This window comes from Psammomys obesus, unplaced genomic scaffold, assembly GCF_907164565.1.
Source record: "Psammomys obesus unplaced genomic scaffold, mPsaObe1.curated_primary_1811, whole genome shotgun sequence".
Taxonomy (NCBI): Eukaryota; Metazoa; Chordata; class Mammalia; order Rodentia; family Muridae; genus Psammomys; species Psammomys obesus.
This window is the reverse complement of record NW_026596433.1, coordinates 8,385,870-8,406,137: the sequence shown is the minus strand read 5'-3', so window position 1 is coordinate 8,406,137 and position 20,268 is coordinate 8,385,870. Positions and strand designations below refer to the sequence as shown.

The 20,268-nt window shown below is 37.4% G+C and overlaps 1 protein-coding gene across 1 annotated transcript in view; it reads left to right on the top strand.

Annotated features, from left to right (window-relative positions):
* Positions 1-5,288: 5,288 nt before the first annotated feature.
* The window catches only part of Hpgd (15-hydroxyprostaglandin dehydrogenase), a 34,293-nt gene continuing 19,313 nt past the window's right edge, over positions 5,289-20,268 (top strand). Inside the window, exons 1-3 of the mRNA XM_055597861.1 lie at positions 5,289-5,507; positions 5,723-5,846; positions 10,008-10,114. Coding sequence (XP_055453836.1) covers positions 5,415-5,507; positions 5,723-5,846; positions 10,008-10,114 — 324 coding nt within the window. The 5' untranslated portion in view covers positions 5,289-5,414. The remainder of the gene's footprint in view (positions 5,508-5,722; positions 5,847-10,007; positions 10,115-20,268) is intronic.

The window sequence follows — 20,268 nt, the reverse complement described above, 5'->3', positions numbered from 1 at the left end:
ACCATTCAGTTTTTCTTCTACTTCCCAAACCTTCTAGTTGTTACTACTCATAAGATTATGAAATGCCTTGTTAGTTTCAAACCACAACAATGGCTTAATCATTAATGAGACTCCAGTGTTTCCCAATACATATTTGGATTATTAAACAGACTTCTATTTCTAGACTGGAATGTGAGGAATTGTGTGCTGATACCACCAAATTTGAAGCCTAAACCCCAGGAAACATAGAACATGAGTATAATATTTAAATATTGGCCTTTATTTGTTTTCTATATAAAATGATTCATTAAATCTTTGAGAATTTTATACCAAGTGTTTGATTATATCCATACTTCATTTCTCCCTGTAACTTCTCCCAGTTCCATCCCACCTCCCTAATTGTGTATCCTCTGGTTGTTGTTGTTCTTGTTATTGTTGTTTTGTTTTTGTTTTATTTAACTAATCAAGCCCATTTTACGCTCCCCATATTCTTCTGGGTACAGGGCCATAAACTGGAAGGGATTTAACTTGCCACAGGCCTCACCCTGAAAGAAAATTGAGTCTTCCTCTCCTAAGATCCATTACCTGTCCATATATCCTCAGCTAGAACGAGGGCCTGTGAGTCCCCTTATGCTCCATGCTGCAAGCTGTGCAGAAAAATTACAGGTTCTCTGAGCAATCAATGCAATGGGTGTGCTACCTGCTGGGTCCAGAAGACAGTTTTTCTCCAGTACCTCCCAACCTCTGGCTCTTGAAATGTTTTTGTAAGGTAAGCCCTTTTAAAAGGTGATTAACTTAAAATGAAAACATTACAGCAGCTCCATTTGGCCACAGAAGAAGATATCGGTGAGACATATATACTGTAAGAGGCAGCTACCTGCAAGCCATGTAAATAGGCCTCAGAAAAAAATCAAGTTTCTCAAGTTTTGATCTTAACCTCCAGCCTCCAGAACTGTGAAATGTAAATTTCTACTGCTCCTCTCCAAGTCTATAATACTTTCTTATAGAACAGTGGTTCTCAACTTTTGTAGTTCTGTGGCCCTTTATACAGTTCCTCATAAAATGATTTTCCAATAAAACTATTTTGTTGCTACTTTATAAATGTAGTTTTGCTACTGTTATGAATATACTGTAAATATTTGCTAGGCAAGAAATTTGATATGCGACTCTTGTGAAAGTGCCATGTGACTCCCCAAAGGGGTCGTGATCCACAAGTTGAGAATCACTGTTATAGAGTCTAGCAAACAGTTTGAAAAGTTGGAGCTATCTAATTTGCAATCTGAAGTTGAAATCTGCCATTGCGATTTGATCATTCATTTAGTGCTTGCAACTAATTACTATCTTTAAAATCAGAGAGAAATATGATCATCAAGTGAGAAACCTGTTATAAATAATTCATTCTCACTAAGTAAGTGCCAAGCCTGTTAGTGGGTGGTTCACGGAATGACAATTTGTTCTTTTAATGACTGAACTATTGACCATGGCTCTCTTGTAGATAGCAAAGGGAAAGAGAGGCTATATAAAAATAAAAATTAAAAAATAACCTAAAAACAAAATAAAAACCTGGATGTAAGACAGATGAGCATCGCAAAAAAAGCAAACTTCATGGTGATCTTGGGTCAAGTCACTTGTCTTCTCCAAGCCTCAATAGCTTCCTCTATAAAATGAAAATAAAACGAATGTTTACCTTATATTGTTGAGAAATGGACTAAATGAGGTATCGTATAAAAGTCCAGGAATTTACTAGATGTTGAGAAGTAGGCAGCTCCTATCTTAGTCTATTTTCTATTGCCATGATAAAACAGGAAGGTGGGTGCATTTATTCAGTTCATCTTCTGAGAATTCAAGGTTGAGAGGTTGCATTTAAAACAGGCAGAATTTGGAGAACATAGTGAAGTACTCAGCAATGAAGAACAAGCGTGTTCTCCTTATCTCTGCTCACAGAGCCACTAATGCAGGAGTGAAGGCCCTACTCTCAGGACCTTTTGGTTCTGAATTACCTCCTAAAGGTGTTGCCTCCCATTAGCATATGACTCTGAAAACTAAGTTGCCAACACATGAATTCTAGAAAGACAAATGGTTGCAGGTAGAAGAACCAAGACCTCAGAGTTATTCCAAACTGCTGTTCCCATTGCTGCTGCTACTGACTGTCTAGTTCACTGAATAAACTGCCTGTTTTTATACTTATTTACACTGAATAAATAAAATGAAGCAAACATATTTAGATATTATTAAATGTGTTCATAATAATTTTATCAAAACAAAATGGTTATTTAAGCTCTACTCAAAAGGTCAGGCAGACCAAGTCAAAGCCTTCTCTTTTAATTTTCTAGATACCGATGCTGGTGTTATACCAAGTTCTCCGGATTCCTCTCATCTGTAAAATAACCCACAATACTAACTACCTCATGCTTTGACTGTAAATAATAGATGCAATTATACAAGTACAGTGCTTAGATACAGGAGCATTTATATAACATGTGTTGCGCACCAGTCACGGGCCTGTGCCCTTGAATTGTATTTATCTAACTTATTACGGTCTTCACAACAGCTTTATGAAATAAGTATTATTATTATTTTCATTTTGCTGGTGAAGAAGCTGGGCTTGGGAATGCTAACTAACTTCCTGGAGGTCATGGGCCTGTATGTTTCGGACATGGCCTCAGAAAGTCTGTGCTATTAGTTACTTTAAGATATCTATCTCACCCCATCAATAAGTGATAAATATTCAATACTTGTGTTTTTCTTAGGGAATAATTATTCTTTTTAAAATTTCATAACATTTTGGTTTCAAGAGATCTTGCTTAAAGGACAAAACAATCATACAAATGTTCTCACAAAGCTATATTCATGATAAACCTCAGATTTCTCATCTTTGTAACCACAAATCACAGTTTTAGTAGCAACTCGATGTGATGGTAGACATGTACGGCTCATGTAAATGAAAGTTAACAATATAATTCACACAATTCACAGGAAAGTAGAAACACATTTAACAAAATCCATAGAGGAGTCAAAATACATTTACGGGATAAAGAATGTTTGGGTATTTTTATTTTTTAGAAAGCAATATACAATGACCTGTAGATTTTTAAATAAAAATATAACTTTCTTATAAAATATTTTACAAATGTTAAGTATTTTTCTAAAATTTCAATTTTTTTTCTGATCTTAATATGTGAAGGAAATCACCCCAGCAGCTGAAAATATAGCATTTACGCAAGATTTTTGATATTCTCATGACTTAACTCATGGTTACCTGTGCTTTTCCATACCTAACAAACACACACACACACACACACACACACACACACACACACACACACATTACTGGGCCAGATACTGGAAGGTACTCAGAGAAAAAGACAGAGCTTTTTGTGAAGCTACTCAGATTGTAAACTAATTACGGTCATCCATTACCTGGATTATCCGGGATAAGGTTTCTGGGATAAGGATCTGATAGCTGGAGACAAAAACAGGTGAAGAAAATGGGAGGAGAAGGATATTGCAGTGAGCAATCCTTGCAGGGCAAGACCTTGAGGGTGGAGATTGGAATATGTTGTAACTGATACTGCTTCTGGGAATGTAGTAAGGGGCTACTAGGTAAATGCACAGTGCTGATTATATCGTATACAGTACCCTGGAGTTAAAAAATTGTAATCAGTGCAGTGGGTAAGTAACATGGGTCTTGAGAACATTGCCTGGTTTGATCATGGAAGCAGAACTGAAGAAATTTAAGGGCAAATAAATTCAGGAGCCTATAAGTGCTGTTGCTATCCCAAAAGACGAGGCTGGAAAGAAGCAGTGGGCAGTGGACTTTGATAATGAGAGACAAGGTACTGGTTATGAAATTCTCGGTCCTATGTTTAAAAAAGAAAAAAACAGAAAACTCTTTGTTTTCCCCTATCTCACTGGTGTGATTTATGAGCAATCTAGAAACAATTTGTTAAGATTAATATTTATTGTGCTATTATTCTGTGCCAGGCCCTGTGGTAATGTTTCACATGCATTGCTTAATTCTTACTTAACAAATAAGGAATCTGAGGCGTGACAGAGGGAGCGACAGCCTCGGGGCACCTTAAATCTCGCCCATAGACCCTCAAACACTCAAACAGACTCTTTTTAGTCTGAATCAATTCTGTCCTTTATTTAAAGAAAAACATATTCTCCTTCTAATCTCCTCAATTCCTACCCTGCCCATGTTCTGTAATGATGGGCTTGAGTCTAAAGCAGTATCTCTCCCCCTCATTTCAGCACTAGGTGCTGTGCCTTTTAAATTTTACTCGTGCTAGCTATTATTGTCCTAGAAACTTCAAAATCTTTGCCAAACGTTGCCCTCATGTTCATCAAAGCACTCGGCATTAGTAACCACTTCGTTCCTTTTGGAACCTTTTCTCTCTGTTGAGCACTGTTTGTTCTCCAGGCACCTTCACTTAATCTCAGTAGTACTTTTTTCCAGCGCTGTCCAGGTGGCTCCTGGTTGAGGACCCATTCCTTTTCCTTTCCTGGTGTTGTGCATGACATCAGCACTGGCTCTCTGTTATTTCTTTGCATTATTATCATTTTATGTCTCTGTTGTTCTCCTTCAACATAAGCCCGCCTACGTGGCCACTGGTGAGCAAATGGGTAGAATTAACTGAATTTAGTGGATTGCTCGAAAAATAAAAGGAGGAAACTTGGAGGGAGCAAGTCATATTTCCTTGTATACATGCATGAAATTCTCCAGAATAAAGAAAAAGTAAAATACAGCCCCTCTGCTTCCTCTTCTCAGTACAATACATATATCTCCTTCTCTTCTTTTCTCAACATTTTTTTCCAAGATTTAGTTTCAATGCAACTTTGTAACAAGTTGGCTTGACACCAACTTTGTATTTTCTGCAGCCTCCCCAAACACTTCCCTGAGAACTCAGGCACATTCACCAAGGTTTCCTTCTGTGGGCAGGCAAAACACACAAAGAACTCATTCTGCTGTTAATCTCGGGCTTCTCGGAGAGCTCGGTGTTAAACCGACTGAACGCACTCTGAAGCCAGCCGCTGGGAACGTGAGAAAAGGAGCCTCTCCTCTGCTCTCCCATAGGATTAGCGTTCGAGTAGTTGAAGAAACTTTATTAGAAAGTTTTGCTTCCTTCGTTTCTGCCTTTCCTCTGCTAGTTCAGCAACTCCGCGCAGCCAGAGGCTTGAGAGCAAATCCTGCTGGGGAATCCGCAACAGCTGAAAGCCTAGAAGGCAAAAGATCACCTCGCTCTAACCCTGGTGTTCAGGGGCAGGTGACACGACGACGGGATGACGATTTCCTAGGCGCTGGCTTGACAGTTTCTTCCCCGCCCACTGGCAGGAGCTCCCAGGCCCGCTGCACGCGCGAGCAGGGGCCCATAAAAGCTGCAGCGGCGCCGAGACGCGGAGCTCGCCCACCACCCGCAGAGCTGCGACCCGCCATGCACGTGAACGGCAAAGTGGCCCTGGTGACCGGCGCGGCGCAGGGTATAGGCAAAGCTATCGTCGAGGCGCTGCTGCTCCGCGGCGCCAAGGTAAGTACTTCTCCGTCCACCCACACGCGGGAGCTCCCGGGGTGCCGAGCCCCAGGCTCGCGAGCAGACCTCCAACGCCGCTGGCAGAGAACCCGAACTTGGACGAGCACATTCTGAGATCCAAGACGGCAGCGGCTTGTTTATTCACTGCTTGTGCGCCTGAGGCTTGGTGGCGGGAACCGCACACAGACCTGCTCCCTCTCCCTTGTTTGTAGGTGGCGTTGGTGGATTGGAACCTTGAGGCAAGTGTGAAGTGCAAAGCTGACCTGGATGAACAGTTCGAACCTCAGAAGACTCTGTTCCTCCAGTGTGATGTGGCCGACCAGGAACAACTGAGAGGTAAGACTCGATCCATAGACTCGGGAACACACTCTGAGCAAGCAGCAACCTGAAGACGCCAGGTAAGAGCACACAACGCTCGGAGTCAGCATCTCTCTCACAGGGGAAGCTGTGACTCTCTAGCTGCAATGTTCGGACTGTTACGTTTCCTTCTGCCAACCGAAAGGCCATAAAAACTAAGGGAAGACAGAACTGCCTAAGAAATCCTTTTATTTTAGTCACTTGGCAGCACATAATGTAATCAAGAGTCTGTTCGTAGACACTGCCGCTACAGCAATTACTCACTGAGGGGACAGGCTGAGGAACTGTGGCGAGCAGCTCTCAGAGCCAATGACAATGACATGAGGCACGCCTTTCTCTTAAATGCTTTAGAGCACAAGTTCACGGATCACGGTCACAAGCAAGCCAAATGCTTTCAGCCACATATTTTCCCTGGGTTTTCCCCTCTAAGATGGCACTTAAAATAATAACTTTGTGATGTTAGAGTTAAAGAAGAAGAAAAGGCTCTATCGCCGTTCCCCAATGTTTTCCTGTTTTTCTGTGATCTCTTAAAATAGACACAACTACTTGTGAAAAATCAGGAAGAATATTGGCGTCAGCAATATACACTGGCTGTATAGAGGGCTCAAAGGATTTCCATAAAGATAGTTTCCCAGGGGGAAACTATAAAAATAATGGTGTTTCACAAGGTGTTGTTATGCAAAGAAACAAAGTAAATTGGTAGGCACATTTTAAATCCAGAAGCCAAAAAACTTCCGCCAGTTTTACTCTAGAGTATCTGTTAAAGGAATGCTAAGCTCCTAGGTTTCTTAAATCTTAGAGCAGCCTATGAATAAAATATGGACTGATCTGTTGGAAGACAGTGAATCTAAAGGTAAGTGTAACTGAAATAAAGAGATTGTCTTTGAAATCTGAATGTGCTAACAGGCTGACAAGAGAGCATAAATGAGTAGATCAGATCTTTAAGAACAGTCATAATGGAACTTTCTGTGTCAGAGGAGAGGTTTTTTTTTTAATTAAGTACATTTTAATATAAATTTTGAAAAGGCCTTTGGGGATTATATTCTACAGGGGTCATTTAAAACTCAGTCAAAAGTAGCAGCTCACATCACGTAACACAGCAGGTAGAGGCAAAAGGATTGCTCATAGTTGGAGCTCACTATGGACAACATATAAATTCCAGAAAACTTAGGCTAAACTGTGGAACACTGTCTAAAAAAAAAAAAAAGTCCAAACTAACAGCTTAGAGTCTGTGCTTTGATCAGTGCACTCATCCCTGACCATTATTCTAAATCCTTATCCTGGGTACAGATCTGATCCTATCCACGCGGATACCATCTAAGTCCCAAAAGACCTAAGGGAGTAGAGTCTCGATTGTTCAGTCAGCCTGCAGGTTTTGACTGGGAGGTGTGTGACTGCAAAGGGAGTGTACTGTGGAAAGGCATATGAAGAGTCAGAGCAGTCCAAGACCCTCAGAGGCTTGGAGCTTGGGGTCACTCTCTACTTCTGCTGGGATGGGAGGCCTGTCACCAGTGTCCCTGTCATGTAAGTCTCTCAGCTTTGTCAGGTACCCCATTTAACCCAGTCTAGTGTAGCCTTTCTTTCATTTCAAATGTCATCAATGTATACATAGATATAGATATTAATACATAATATATTGATATATTATTTATTAATATATATATTGCTTTGCTGATTTTTTTTTAAATACAAGCTCTTCCAACCTAATACTGCCTTATCTGAAACTTACAAGTTATCCTACTTCAGCCACCTGAGGGCTGGATAACCAGAATGTTTTGTTTACATTAGTTAATTATTTGAAGATGTTTGTGGTTTCTGTGTTTATTTTTGACACAAAGTCTCACTCAGAATGTCACAGTGACCTTGAACTCAAGGTAATTCTGGCCTGAATGAGAGATGAGAGTCACAGAAGAGTTTTATTGGTGGCGTATTAGGTTCAAAGACAGTCATATCAAGTCCCAGCATTCATGCTCCTGCAATAGGAACCATAATTTATATGGCTTCACACATGACATTTAGTATAAGTTATTTTGCCAGTATTTAAAATGAGTTCCATGGCTGTGAACATATTCCATAGGCACAAGTAATTGTGAAGGAAAATGAGACACATAATAAATGTTCCAGAAGGCCTGTCAGTCATAAGAAGCTCATATGTTCTTTAGAGACCTACAGACATAAAAGGAGAGGATGAAACGGAGTCTCACAACTTCAGAACTTAATGTTATGCACAACTTCTAACAATGTTTAAATACACTGAATTAATAAAAATACAGAGCTAAAACTGTCCTTGGAGACACAAAACAGCACAAAGTTCCAATGAATTTTAAAGAGTATCATAGCACTTAAGTGTCAGAAGAAGCTAAACATAAGTCACTTGACCTGAGATCTCAGTGAGATGGAGAAAGCAGAAGGCATAGGACACTTCATAAAAATCTAAGCAGTGGCAAACAAAAGGGAAGAAAATTAAAGGAAAATCAGACATATGTATTTAGTAACTTAAGTGAGCCTGTCCCTGTACAGGAATGAACATGAAACCTAGGTCAGAAGAGGTGGAAAACAAATAAACATTCCTGAACCTTTTCTGGAACCAATTTAAGACTTAAATTGTTTTAAAATTCCACCAAAAATTTAAAAAGTTATATATGTAGATTATATATATATATATGTATGTATATATATATATATGTATGTATATATATATATAATATTTAAATTTGTGTTGTTGTTTTCCAATTTGGTCCAGTGAATGTAAAATAATAATTATTCAAAAACAACAACAAAAAAAAACTTTGATGATGCGCTTAACAACCAGCTTGCATGGTAATATGTCCACCCTAAACATATTTGATAGTTGTTACTATCTCTATGAATGTATTTGTCAAGATAAAATTTGGGCTGATCTGTCTATTTAAAGGAATGCATGTTTTCACTTGCAGGCCTGAGAATATATTTCTGCCACATGAAAGAATAAACACAATTGTCTACAGTCTAAAGCAATAGAAGTACAATGAATGTGACCACGGAACCTGTTAAATCTATAGAACTATATGAAAGGCTGAGTTAAGGAGTACAAATTTTCTAAGGTCGTAAAGCCAACATTGAAAGGGCTATAGAGAGTTTATGAGATTTTTAATATGGTTAGACATTGCAATGAGTGAGATTCTTTCCCAGTTGAACAGTTTTAATGAACAAAGCCATAATGACAGTGAGAGAAAAATGAAGTACTAAGCATGAAGGCAACATGAGCATGATGAAATCAACTGAATAAAAAGTGAGCTTTTATTTATTAGGACTTTTAATTATTAGCTTTTACTTATTCAAAAATTCCTGAAATATGATTATAATGGATTTAAACACATGAATACTTCAGTTTGTTTAATACTTTGTATATACAATATAGCTTATTAAAGGGGTAAATTTGAAGGGCTAAGGGCATCGCTCCTGTGTAGAGCACTTTTCTATAATGTGTAAGGCCCTGGATTTTGACCCTTGCTATGAACAAACACAAAGATTGTATAGTCTACACCAAAAACTTTCAATAACTTCTTAAGAAGAGAAAGATACTAGCTGTCCAAACTGACCTCAAGAGATATCTTAGTTTGGAATGATCACTTCTCTAGTATTTATGCCATCAGCTTATTTATTATAGAACTTTAATGTGAATTCAAATCATCTAAGGATATGTTGAAGTGAGTTTCTGATTTACTAGGCATGCAATGACTATACTGTTTTCTAACACTTAGGTAACTTCAGGTGATAAAACTGGTCTACAGACCACTAACTGAGAACCAAATCATGAGCATAATTCTCACAATGTGGTCAAATTAGATGCAGAAATCCAGGCAAACCTGGTGGTGCAAGCCTCTAATTTCACCTATGGAAGCTGAAGCATGAGGATCCCCAGTTTGAGGACAATCTAGGCAAGTTAGTGACTCCTTGAGTCAACATAAAAGTAAAAAGATGATAGAGCTCAGTGTTAGAGCACTTGCCTAGAATGAGTAAGATCCAAAATTCAACCGCTAGTACAACAAGAAAATAGAATAAAATAATAAAGTAAAACCAATATTTTTTTTCCTCTTAATAGAAAATAACTTAAATGCTTACCTGGAAAGTCAAAATACCTGTCTCTTTTTTTATTAGATACTTTTAGAAAAGTCGTAGACCATTTTGGAAGATTGGATATTTTGGTCAATAATGCAGGAGTGAACAATGAGAAAAACTGGGAACAGACTCTGCAAATTAATTTGGTAAGCTATATTAGGCTTATTTATTGTTTAAAACTTTTTGGTATTATGTATTCTTTATACATGAAAAATTATTGTTGTATCCATAGAACAACAGTAATGGCCTTCAGTATAAAAAAGTAAATGTTACAGAAAGCTAGAAAGTAGCCCTTTCATGAATATGATGATATTTGATACTGGTAGTTATGAAAGTCTGTCTTAAAATATGAGAGAGGGATAAGAAAAAACACAATTCATTGCATTCTCAACCCATAGACCAAAATGTCCTGCTATTGTTTTTTGTATGGCCTACAAGCTAAAAATTAGTTGTATATTATAAGTGGTTAAAGAATTAATGACATGAAATACATAAATAAGTGAAAGTGGAATTTCAGTATCTATACATTTTTTAACGTTTTATTAGAATACAACCCTGAAGTCATTGTTACATATTTCTTTTTAAGTATGTCTTATTTATTTTCTTTTTCTTTTTTATTTTTTAAATATTAGTTACAGTTTATAAACTGTATATCCAGCTGTAGCCCCCTCCCTCATTCCCTCCCAATTTTGCCCTCCCTCCCTCATCTCCTCCCTGCCCCTTTCCAAGTTCACAGATAGGGTTGGTCTCCTCCCTTTCCATCTGACCCTAGCTTATCAGGTTTCTCCAGGACTGGCTGTGCAGGGAATCATATGAAAGACGGGGGAGTTAGTATGACCTGGAGAGGACAGGAGCTCCACATGGACCTATCTGAGCACAGGGGTCTTCTTTTATGAGACTGTATATCCAACCAAGGACCATGTTTGGAAATAACCCTAGAACCCCTGCTCGGATGTAGCCCATGGTAGCTCAGTATCCAAGTAGGTTCCCTACTAAGGGGAACAGAGACTACCTCTGACATGAACTCAGTGGCTGGCTCTTTGACCTCCCTACCCCACCCCCTCGAGGGAGGAGCAGCCTTGCTAGACCACAGAGGTGGTACGTATTTCTATGTCTTGCTTTTGCAATAATGGCAAGACTGAATGTTGTGACAAAAACCTTATGACTTGTAATGCTTAAAATATTTACTGTCTGGTCCTTAACAAGCTGAGATTGCTCAACCCTGACTCAACTTACTTATTTGAAAAAACAAGTCTTAAATTCTGGGAGTAGATAAGTAAACAAGGTTAAAGAGACAATTCAACTTTGTAGTTAGTAAGACATGTACCCTGAAATTCAGTAATTCTGTGTGTGTGTGTGTGTGTGTGTGTGTGTGTGTATGTGTGTATGATTTCCACAAGATGTGTAGATGAATTATCTCTGAAATAAATTATTAGATTATTAGTAAGTAAAATTTTAAAATTGAGTTTTCAGTTCATCTAATGTATCACAATTGGGTTGATTATAACATTTATGAATATCCTCAACATAACCGAGGTTTAATAAATCCCAAACCTTTCTCCAGCATTTCAAGAAAACAAGAACAAAAACAAAACATAAGGTAAAACAAAATGTCAGATGGATTTTCTACGGGGCCACCGTGCTCTGGATCAAGTTATTTTTACAAGTTTGCAAAGAAGCTGGTATCAAGTACCACACACCCACTTCATGCGTGGGGACACAGAGTAGTGCTGCATGAGTGTACTCCTAGGGGATAATAAGCTTAAACACAGGAACTGCTTGTGACTGGGGAGATGTTCATGAGTACATGCTGCTCTCATAGAGGACACAGGTTCAATTCTTAGAACCCAGGGACAGGTCACAAATGCCTATGTAACCCCAGTTCCAAGCACCCACCAACTCTCTTCTGTTCTGGGGTCTGAGCACGCCAGGCATGCGAATGGTTCCCATACATGAAGCAGGCAAACACTCATAAGAAATAAAACAAAATAAACAAGTCGTCAAAATTAAGATCTGATTATAGCTTTCATTGTGGTTGTCTTAATGACCGAAACATACAACTTAGTCAATAACTTTTTTTGGCGTAAGTTGGAGTTCTCAGGATTACTTACCTGGAAGTTGGTAGATGAAATAAGAATTGTATTTCCTCATGAAAGAGATCAATGTGTAAGCCTCGTTTGGATGTGGGTACAAAGAGCTCCAAAAGTCTGACAGACTGCCAAATTCTGTAATAAAGACTAAAAGGTGATATTTTATATTACAAACAGCTTCATGAATTTCTTTTTAGAAACTACATCCAGAGTTCTAGATTCATTATATTTAAAAATAACTGTCAAATTTACTTGTCAAATTTTCTTCAAACTTGTTTTATGATTGTAATTATAATATTATACATGTAAATACACAATTTCTTTGTATATATGTGTGTGTGTGTGTGTGTGTGTGTTTGTGTTTGTGTTTGTGTAGAGGCCTAAGTCCTTTTATACATTTAAGACACCCATATAATTTCCATCTGCTCTCGGCTAAAAACATATTAAAATAAATGACATATTTTATGACCAGTAATTATACTTAATCTCTTGCAATATATTGCTTTATTTTGTTATATTCACATTCAATATACTTTTGGGTTTTTTTTTCTTAGAAAATGGTAATTTAATATTTGTGTCTCTTTATAAATGTTATATACTTATGGTTGTGTTCAGGTTTGTGTCAATTACACTTTGGCTTCATGTTTTATACATTTCTATCATCTAAACAAAAAGCATTCATGCATCAAACAACAAATGCCAGTTTGTTCACCTCCCTCAGTACTTCAGTTTGAACTCAAGGATTACAGCAATGATATTCAGAGCTTATGTTTCATCCTAATTTTTGGTACTTGGTTTTCCAAGTTTAATCTCTATTTGCTGCCTAGAGGATGTATGATTAAGCTTATAGTCCCAGATATGAAATTAGTACCATGTCACCTTCTTTTGATTCATATTTACCTAAGTCTCCTTTTCCACCCTTTTGAAAATGTAAATAACCTTTCAAGGTAAATAGGCTTTCTTCTGAAACTATACTGTGAGAGACTAGTTTTTTAACCATACCTAGGAACAATCTTTCTTTTAATACTTGTAAATTTAAGCCACTTACATTTATAATATATACTTTAAAGCTTTTATTTTTACTACTTTTCTATTTTTTTTGTAAATTAATTGGATAACTGTAAATTTTTATGCTGTTAGGAACTCATTTAAAAGCATACTTCACTTGCTACTTGACAAAACCAAAACTTTGAACATACATCAACTTGAAAGTTGGAAAGTATTAAGAGTATGCTCCTATAATTATGTCCCACTTTCCAATTGCACTTAAACAAAGGTCTTTATTTTTGCCTACATTCCTCATAAGAAAACACAAACTGCATACAACTGGGTTTTTGCCGACATCACTGCTGATGTTCTTAATAATTTCACCAGAAATACTATGAACATTATTATCAATAAATGTCACTTGAGAATGGACATCTTATTTTCAGTGAATAGTTATTGTATTGTTTATCTGAGAAAACAGCGGTCATAAAGAATACACAATACAAGTGTTAATATAGAGAATATGAAACAGTGAAGCCATTGTCATAATGTGGAAGGTTTTGGATGATTCATCAACCCAGGGACATATTTCTTTTAAAGCAAGTTGTTTAATGAAAAGCATATTTTAAGCTGTACATAAACTCTAAAGTGTCTGGGGAATTCAGTTTTAGTCCCTTCCTATACAACTTACCTTCCACATGGAAATTCAGCCAGCCTGAATTGTTCATGTGGCCTGTTAGCATAAGCTTTCATCTTGACTTCAGGTATTATCGCCATGAGCCTTGTTAACTCATACAGAACTTTAAAATTTGTTACTTCCCTTTCTACCTGCACATATGAGAAATACAAACTTCCTGGACCAACCCCTATTTCTCCAACTTGATTATCACTGCCAATGTAATGCAAATATTTATTTGTGGTTTACATTCTTTTTTTTTTTTTAACTTAATACTGGATGCATTTTTTTTTTTTTTTGCCTTGATCTTGGGCAATTTCTCCCTTCTGAATGCTTCCCCCCTCAGCTCCCGCATCAGAGAATAAACTCTGAGCTAGAGAACTTCACCACATATCTTTCATTACTCTTCCTCCTTCTTGTTCTCACCTGACTTAGGACTGAGCTCAGGACTTATGTATACCAAACAGACATTGTACCATTCTTCTGTACCTCCATCCCCAATGTGTCCTCTGGAGAAATCCCATACATCATATTTTCTCCATTCTCATAGAACACTTCAGTGCATAATTCCATTAGAAGAGGTTTTAAATGAATAATTTACGTGGAGAAAAATTAAGCTCTTTGAAGGCAGAAAAAAAATTTTTTTCTGTTTTTTTTTTAATTTTATTTTTCTTTTTAGTTACATTTTGTTAACTCTGTGTCCTAGCTGTATCCTGCTCCCTCATTCCCTCCCCAACCCCACACTCCCTCCCTGGTCTCCTCCCTGCCCCTTTCCAAGTCCACTGATAGGGGAGGACCTCCTCCCCTTTCATTTGACCCTGTTTTATCAGATACCTTCAGGGCTGGCTGCAAAGTCCTCCTCTGTGGCCTAACAGACTGCTCCTCCCCTTGGGGGGGGGGTGTCAAACAGCCTGCCCTTGAGATCCTGTTAGAAATAGTCCGTGTTCCCCTTACTTTGGAAAACTACTTGGTTACTGAGCTACCACGGGCCACATCCGAGCAGAAGTTCTAGGTTATATCCATAGATGGTCCTTGGTTGAGTGTGAGTCTCAGAAAAGACCCTGTGCCCGGATATATTTGGTCCTTGTAGAGCTCCTATCCTTTCCATATCATACTAACTCCCCTTCTTTCATATGATTCCCTGCACTCTGCCGAGGGTTTGTTTATGAGTCTTAGTGTCTGCTTTGAAACACTGCTAGGTAGAGTCTTTCAGATGCCTTTTGTGGTAGACTCCTGTCATACGTTCTTAAAGAATAGAAGTACAAAGAATGTGTCTCTGTGTTTTAGTACAATCTTTGGTGATTGGCCACACCATCACAGGTCCTTACACTACATTACTTACCACGATTACTCCTTTCTTATTCTTCACCCTGCTGATCTCATCAGTCTTTCTATACAAGAAATGCATCCAGGCGTCTTCAGGTCTACCATTCCACAAGCCATTTTTTAACTTCTTCTTTTACAGTGTCATTTAGAAGTATCAATTTTAACCCCTCAGAGTGCAATAGGAACGTTCTAAATAGAATGAGTGTTGGCAAAATCACAAAAGATTATTCTGGAAATAGATCACTGGTAGGCTTGGCTTTGAATATTCATAGATCAATTCTATAATATGATTATTTTAACATTTTTAAATTAAGTTTGTGAGTTTTTCCAAAGAGCCTGCACTAATGAACTTTCTTTTATTTTTCACATTAATGTTTTTTCTTTTGTTCATTGGTTTATTTATTTTTATTTATTACAATTTATTCACTTTGTAGCCCAGATGTAGTCCCCTCCCTCATCTTCTCCCAATCCTGCCCTCCCTCTTCTCCTCCCATGCCCCTCCCCCAGTCCACTGATAGAGGAGGTCTTCTTTTCCTTCCATCTGAAGCTATCTTATCGGTCTTATCAGGACTGGCTGCATTGTCTTCTGCTGTGGCCTGGCAAGGCTGTTACCCCCTCAGGGTGGGGGGTTCAAAGAACCCACCATTGATTTCACGTCAGAGACAGTCCCTGTTCTCCTTACTAGGGAGGCCACTTGGAAACTGAGCTGCCCTGGGCTACATCTGTACAGGGGTGCTAGGTTATCTCCATGAATGTTCCTTGATTGGAGTATCAGTCTCAGAAGAGATCCCTGTGCCCAGATTTTTTTTGGTTCTGTTGCTCTCCTCCTGGAGCTCCTGTCACCTCCCGGTCTTTCAGTGTCCTTCAAGATTCCATGCACTCTGCCCAAAGTTTGGCTATGAGTCTCAACATCTGCTCTGATACCCTGCAGGGTAGAGTTTTTCAGAGGCCCTTTGTGGTAGGCTCCTGTCATGTTCCCTGTTTTCCCTTGCTTCCGATGTCTACACTGTTTGCCTTTCTGAATGAGGATTGAGCAACTTCCCTAGGGTCCTCCTTCTTGCTTAGCTTCTTTAGGTATACAGATTTTAGTTTGTTTACCCTATATTATATGTCTAATATCCACTTATAAGTGAGTGTATACCATGTGTGTCTTTCTGCTTCTGGGATACCTCACTCAGGATGATCTTTTCTAGATCCCACCATTTGCTTACAAGTTTCATGACTTGTTTTTAATTGTTATGAAGCATTAATAAACATAAATAGTTCATCTCTGTGCAGGTGAAAAATATGATTTAATTTAGATGTCTAATTAACATACATTGAATCCTTTAATATATTCAAATAAAAAACAAAATAGAAAGCTGTTGTTGATGATTTTCTTTCTAGAAATGCAATTGGGTTTTTTGTTTGTTTGTTTGTTCATTTGTTCTTTTTTTTTCAATCCCCTGGGGGGAAAACTGTGCACATTTGGCTTAGTCAAAATTAAAGTTTAATGCTAGATTAGTCAAAACTAAAGTTTAACTCATGAACTCTTGCTTTATATCTCTGATCTTGAATTTCACAGTTTGTGACTGAAGTTAAACTCCCTATCTCTAAGGTCCATTAGGCTTAAATAGATTATAATTTACATGACGAATACAGCCCTGTGTTACTACATAGACATTCAACAAACCATTTCCTTATTATAGGCATACTATGGCAGAAGAATCCACGTCATATGAAGAGAGATAGTGCACAAATACATATTCATATGAAGTGATTCCTCTGCCTTAGTGTGCCTCTAACAAGGAAATGAATTGAGAAAATAAGTAGACCTTGTGAAGCTAAAAAAAAAAAAAAATTAAACTTTGGAGAGAAGTTTATTATGGATTCATCAATGAGAGCTTACAAAAAGAGAGAAAAGCCATATTGTTTGAGTTAAGCCCACATGGAGGTCAGCCATACGGCAAACAGCAAATAAAAGATGGGTAGAGTAACATTAAAGAAAGAGTGAAAAATCCCAAAGTACCAGACAAAGAATACTAAACTCTAGCCAGCACCCAAGACAGAAAACTGGGAGAGAGAAAAGGGGTAGCTAATCAGGGCTCAGAAACATGGGCAGACCCAAAAGAACCTCTTGGTGGCTCCTCATGGCACTTGGGGTGGGAATTCTGGAAGGGAAAAAAAACTACCTTTTTTCATTAAGGTGCTAATTATTCCTCCTCTCTCTTTAGGTTGGCATAAAGAAACATTGTTCTTAACATGTTTCTTTTGGTTGACTCCAAAGGATATTAATGACAAATGTAATAAGTAACTATTTGCTGCCACTGATACTCTAAAACAATGAAACTAGTAGTTGAACTCTACTTGGAAAATCATGAGTATCTAACAAAGTGGAAGAATAACATTGAGCACTAAAACAAGAAAAGACTAAAAAAAAAAAAACCTTAGACATGAAAAATTAAACAATGAAAGGGATTTCAGAGGAATAATCACTGCCATTAATATTCTTTGGGAACTGGTCTGGAGAAAATACAAGGAACCTAAAAGCAAAGCTTCATGATATTTTCAGAATATTTTCATTACAGCTTAGTGTAAGAACCATAAACTGTGAAGTAACCCAAGAGTAGAGGGAAATGAGATAAGAGAAATGGAGACATGACAGATTGGGAACTTCAGTAGTGAGAAAAAATATGAGTATATGTCTTTCTGAGGGTGTATGTATGTGTACCACATATGTGTGTTATAGCAATATGTGATACTAAGAAGAGAAGCAAACAATTAGGATATTACCACCTGCCTATTTATCTTTGTTACTAGAGAACTATTTCCAGTACAAGGAAATTGAAAAGTATAGGTGTAAGTTATAGAATACTAAAACTAGCAAAAAATTCTAACACTTGAAATAATTTGTAATTACAGTTTTACTATTACGTACAAAAGTTATCTCTTCACAACCAAAAGTGTTGAATGACTGTGTAACTTTGATCATTTTGTCAATAGCTAAAGAATTTTTCCCATTCAGAAAGAATTTCTCTTTTCTCTATTTGAAGTTAAAGAATTTTTTTCGTGGAGTCAAAAACAGAATTTTAACTGTATTTATAATGCATCTTAAATAATGCTACAGGCCCAATTTATATTATTTCATCTAGAAATGTCATATAATTTTATCTAGATGCTTGATTCAATGGTTTAGTAATAAGATATATATAAGCATTGCTCAAAACTAAGAAATGCTAACAAAAAATATTTTATTCTATTATTTTTCTACATTTTGTCATATTTGTCTGTGGGGTGTGTGTGTGTGTGTGTATGAAATCTGGAACAAGGAAAATATCATTACAATAAAGAAATGAAAATACCATTTATATACAACCCAAATATTAGGTATTAATTGATATTTCTTCCATCAACATTTTCACTTAAAAAGTTATTCAGTTCTGAAACTCAGATGGTTGAGAAAAAATTTCCCTTGTCCTCGTCTACAGAAAATATGAAAATGAATCTTGCTTTTTAAAACTTTAAAACTAGGGAATTGGAGAGTTGGCTCAAAAGTTAAGAACATTGGCTACTCTTGCAGAGGGTATGGGTTTGGTTCCAGCACCACATAGTGGCTCACAACCCTATATTACTTCAGCTCCAGGCATCTGATGTCTTCCCCTGACCATCAAACGCACCAGGCACCCACATGGTGAACGTACATATGCGCAGACAGACATACCTACAAAATAAGCAAAATAAATGTGTTTAACAAACTTAAAATTAAACCTTATACTCTTGTACATTTCCTATCTTGCTACGTTTTGAAGATTTTTGAAAACACAAAAGTTGAATGCCTAAAAAGTTGTAAATATCAGAAGAAGAGTATGCACCGATGCATGTGAACTAGAACCCTGCTCAAGTATGCTGAAGAATTGGGCAGAAACTAACAATGTAGCTGATTTCAGTAATTCCAACAATGTACATATTTGTTTTCTTCTTATATAATCCATTAAGGTGTTTTTTTTTTTTCCTTTAAAGGGAAGCAATAATAAATTATTAATTCTCCAGCTTAACTAGAAATGCCTTAAAAATGAATAAAATTTTCAGGTTATTTTTTGTTGTTCTAAAAATACTATCAGGAGCACTTGCTAAGAAAAGACTTTTTAAAGCAAAACAAGGCAAACACTTATACGTACTCTCAGTTTCAGACTCATGGCCTATTGACCATGTTCCATGCATTACTGTAAAGCGTAAATAAAGCAAGAATTAAGGTTTCAAAAGTAAATTTTTATTTTTTAAAACAGAGCTGAAAGGGAGGAAATTAAGTTAGAAAAAAGTAGAGTTTCCACAGAAGGAGGTGAGCTGACTATCTGAATGAAGCCATCGGCAGTGTTGAATAACATTAAGTACTCAGTATGTTTAAAGACTATGTCCAACTTAGAGTAAATCTCCACTAAAACTAGAACTAGAAAAGAGTCATATGGTTTTCCCCAAACAGAAGGGCTCAGGATTATCTGACACAGATCAATACTGTCATCACTAGTTTCTTTCTCCTCATCAACCTGCCATCTTTTATGCTGGTTTCATCTTCATGGTGCTAATAGCATCGCTGTGATTTACAGTGACTTAACATTTACCATGAAATGTGAAGACAGTGTAGCCATTTCTTCATATCCTTCTTAAGCACAATAACCAAAAAGTTTCACCAGATCATGCATGTTCTTAACCTCCACCTCCATCTAATCCCACCTCAGGTCTCATAACCAGAACTGGGTCATATACCGGTTCACAAACATAACACTGTAAATGATAATAGAATTTCTCTTACTGAACTGTATCAGTCAGTGTCGACAATAATTTTAGGGAGGTCACATTCTTTGGTATGAGAATGCGTGGAGAGATGCATACAGATGTAAAATACATATGCCTGCATCCCAGTACAAAGGAAGATGAGGCAGGAAAATTGCCTTGAGTTCAGGATTAGCTTGGCCTACATAGTGAGTGCTAGGCCAACCTGGGTCATAGTGTTAAAAGCACAAAAGACCCTGGATAGGCAACCCAATCCTGAGAAAACAGAATGATTCTTGAGGTATCATAATACCTGATTTCAAGTACAGTATGGAGTTATAACAAACAAAACAAAAGCCTAACACAGAATGACACTAACAAACACAGAACACATATAGAGCAAGAGAAGAGAAGGGAAGGGAAGGGAAGAGAAGAGAAGAGAAGAGAAGAGAAGAGAAGAGAAGAGAAGAGA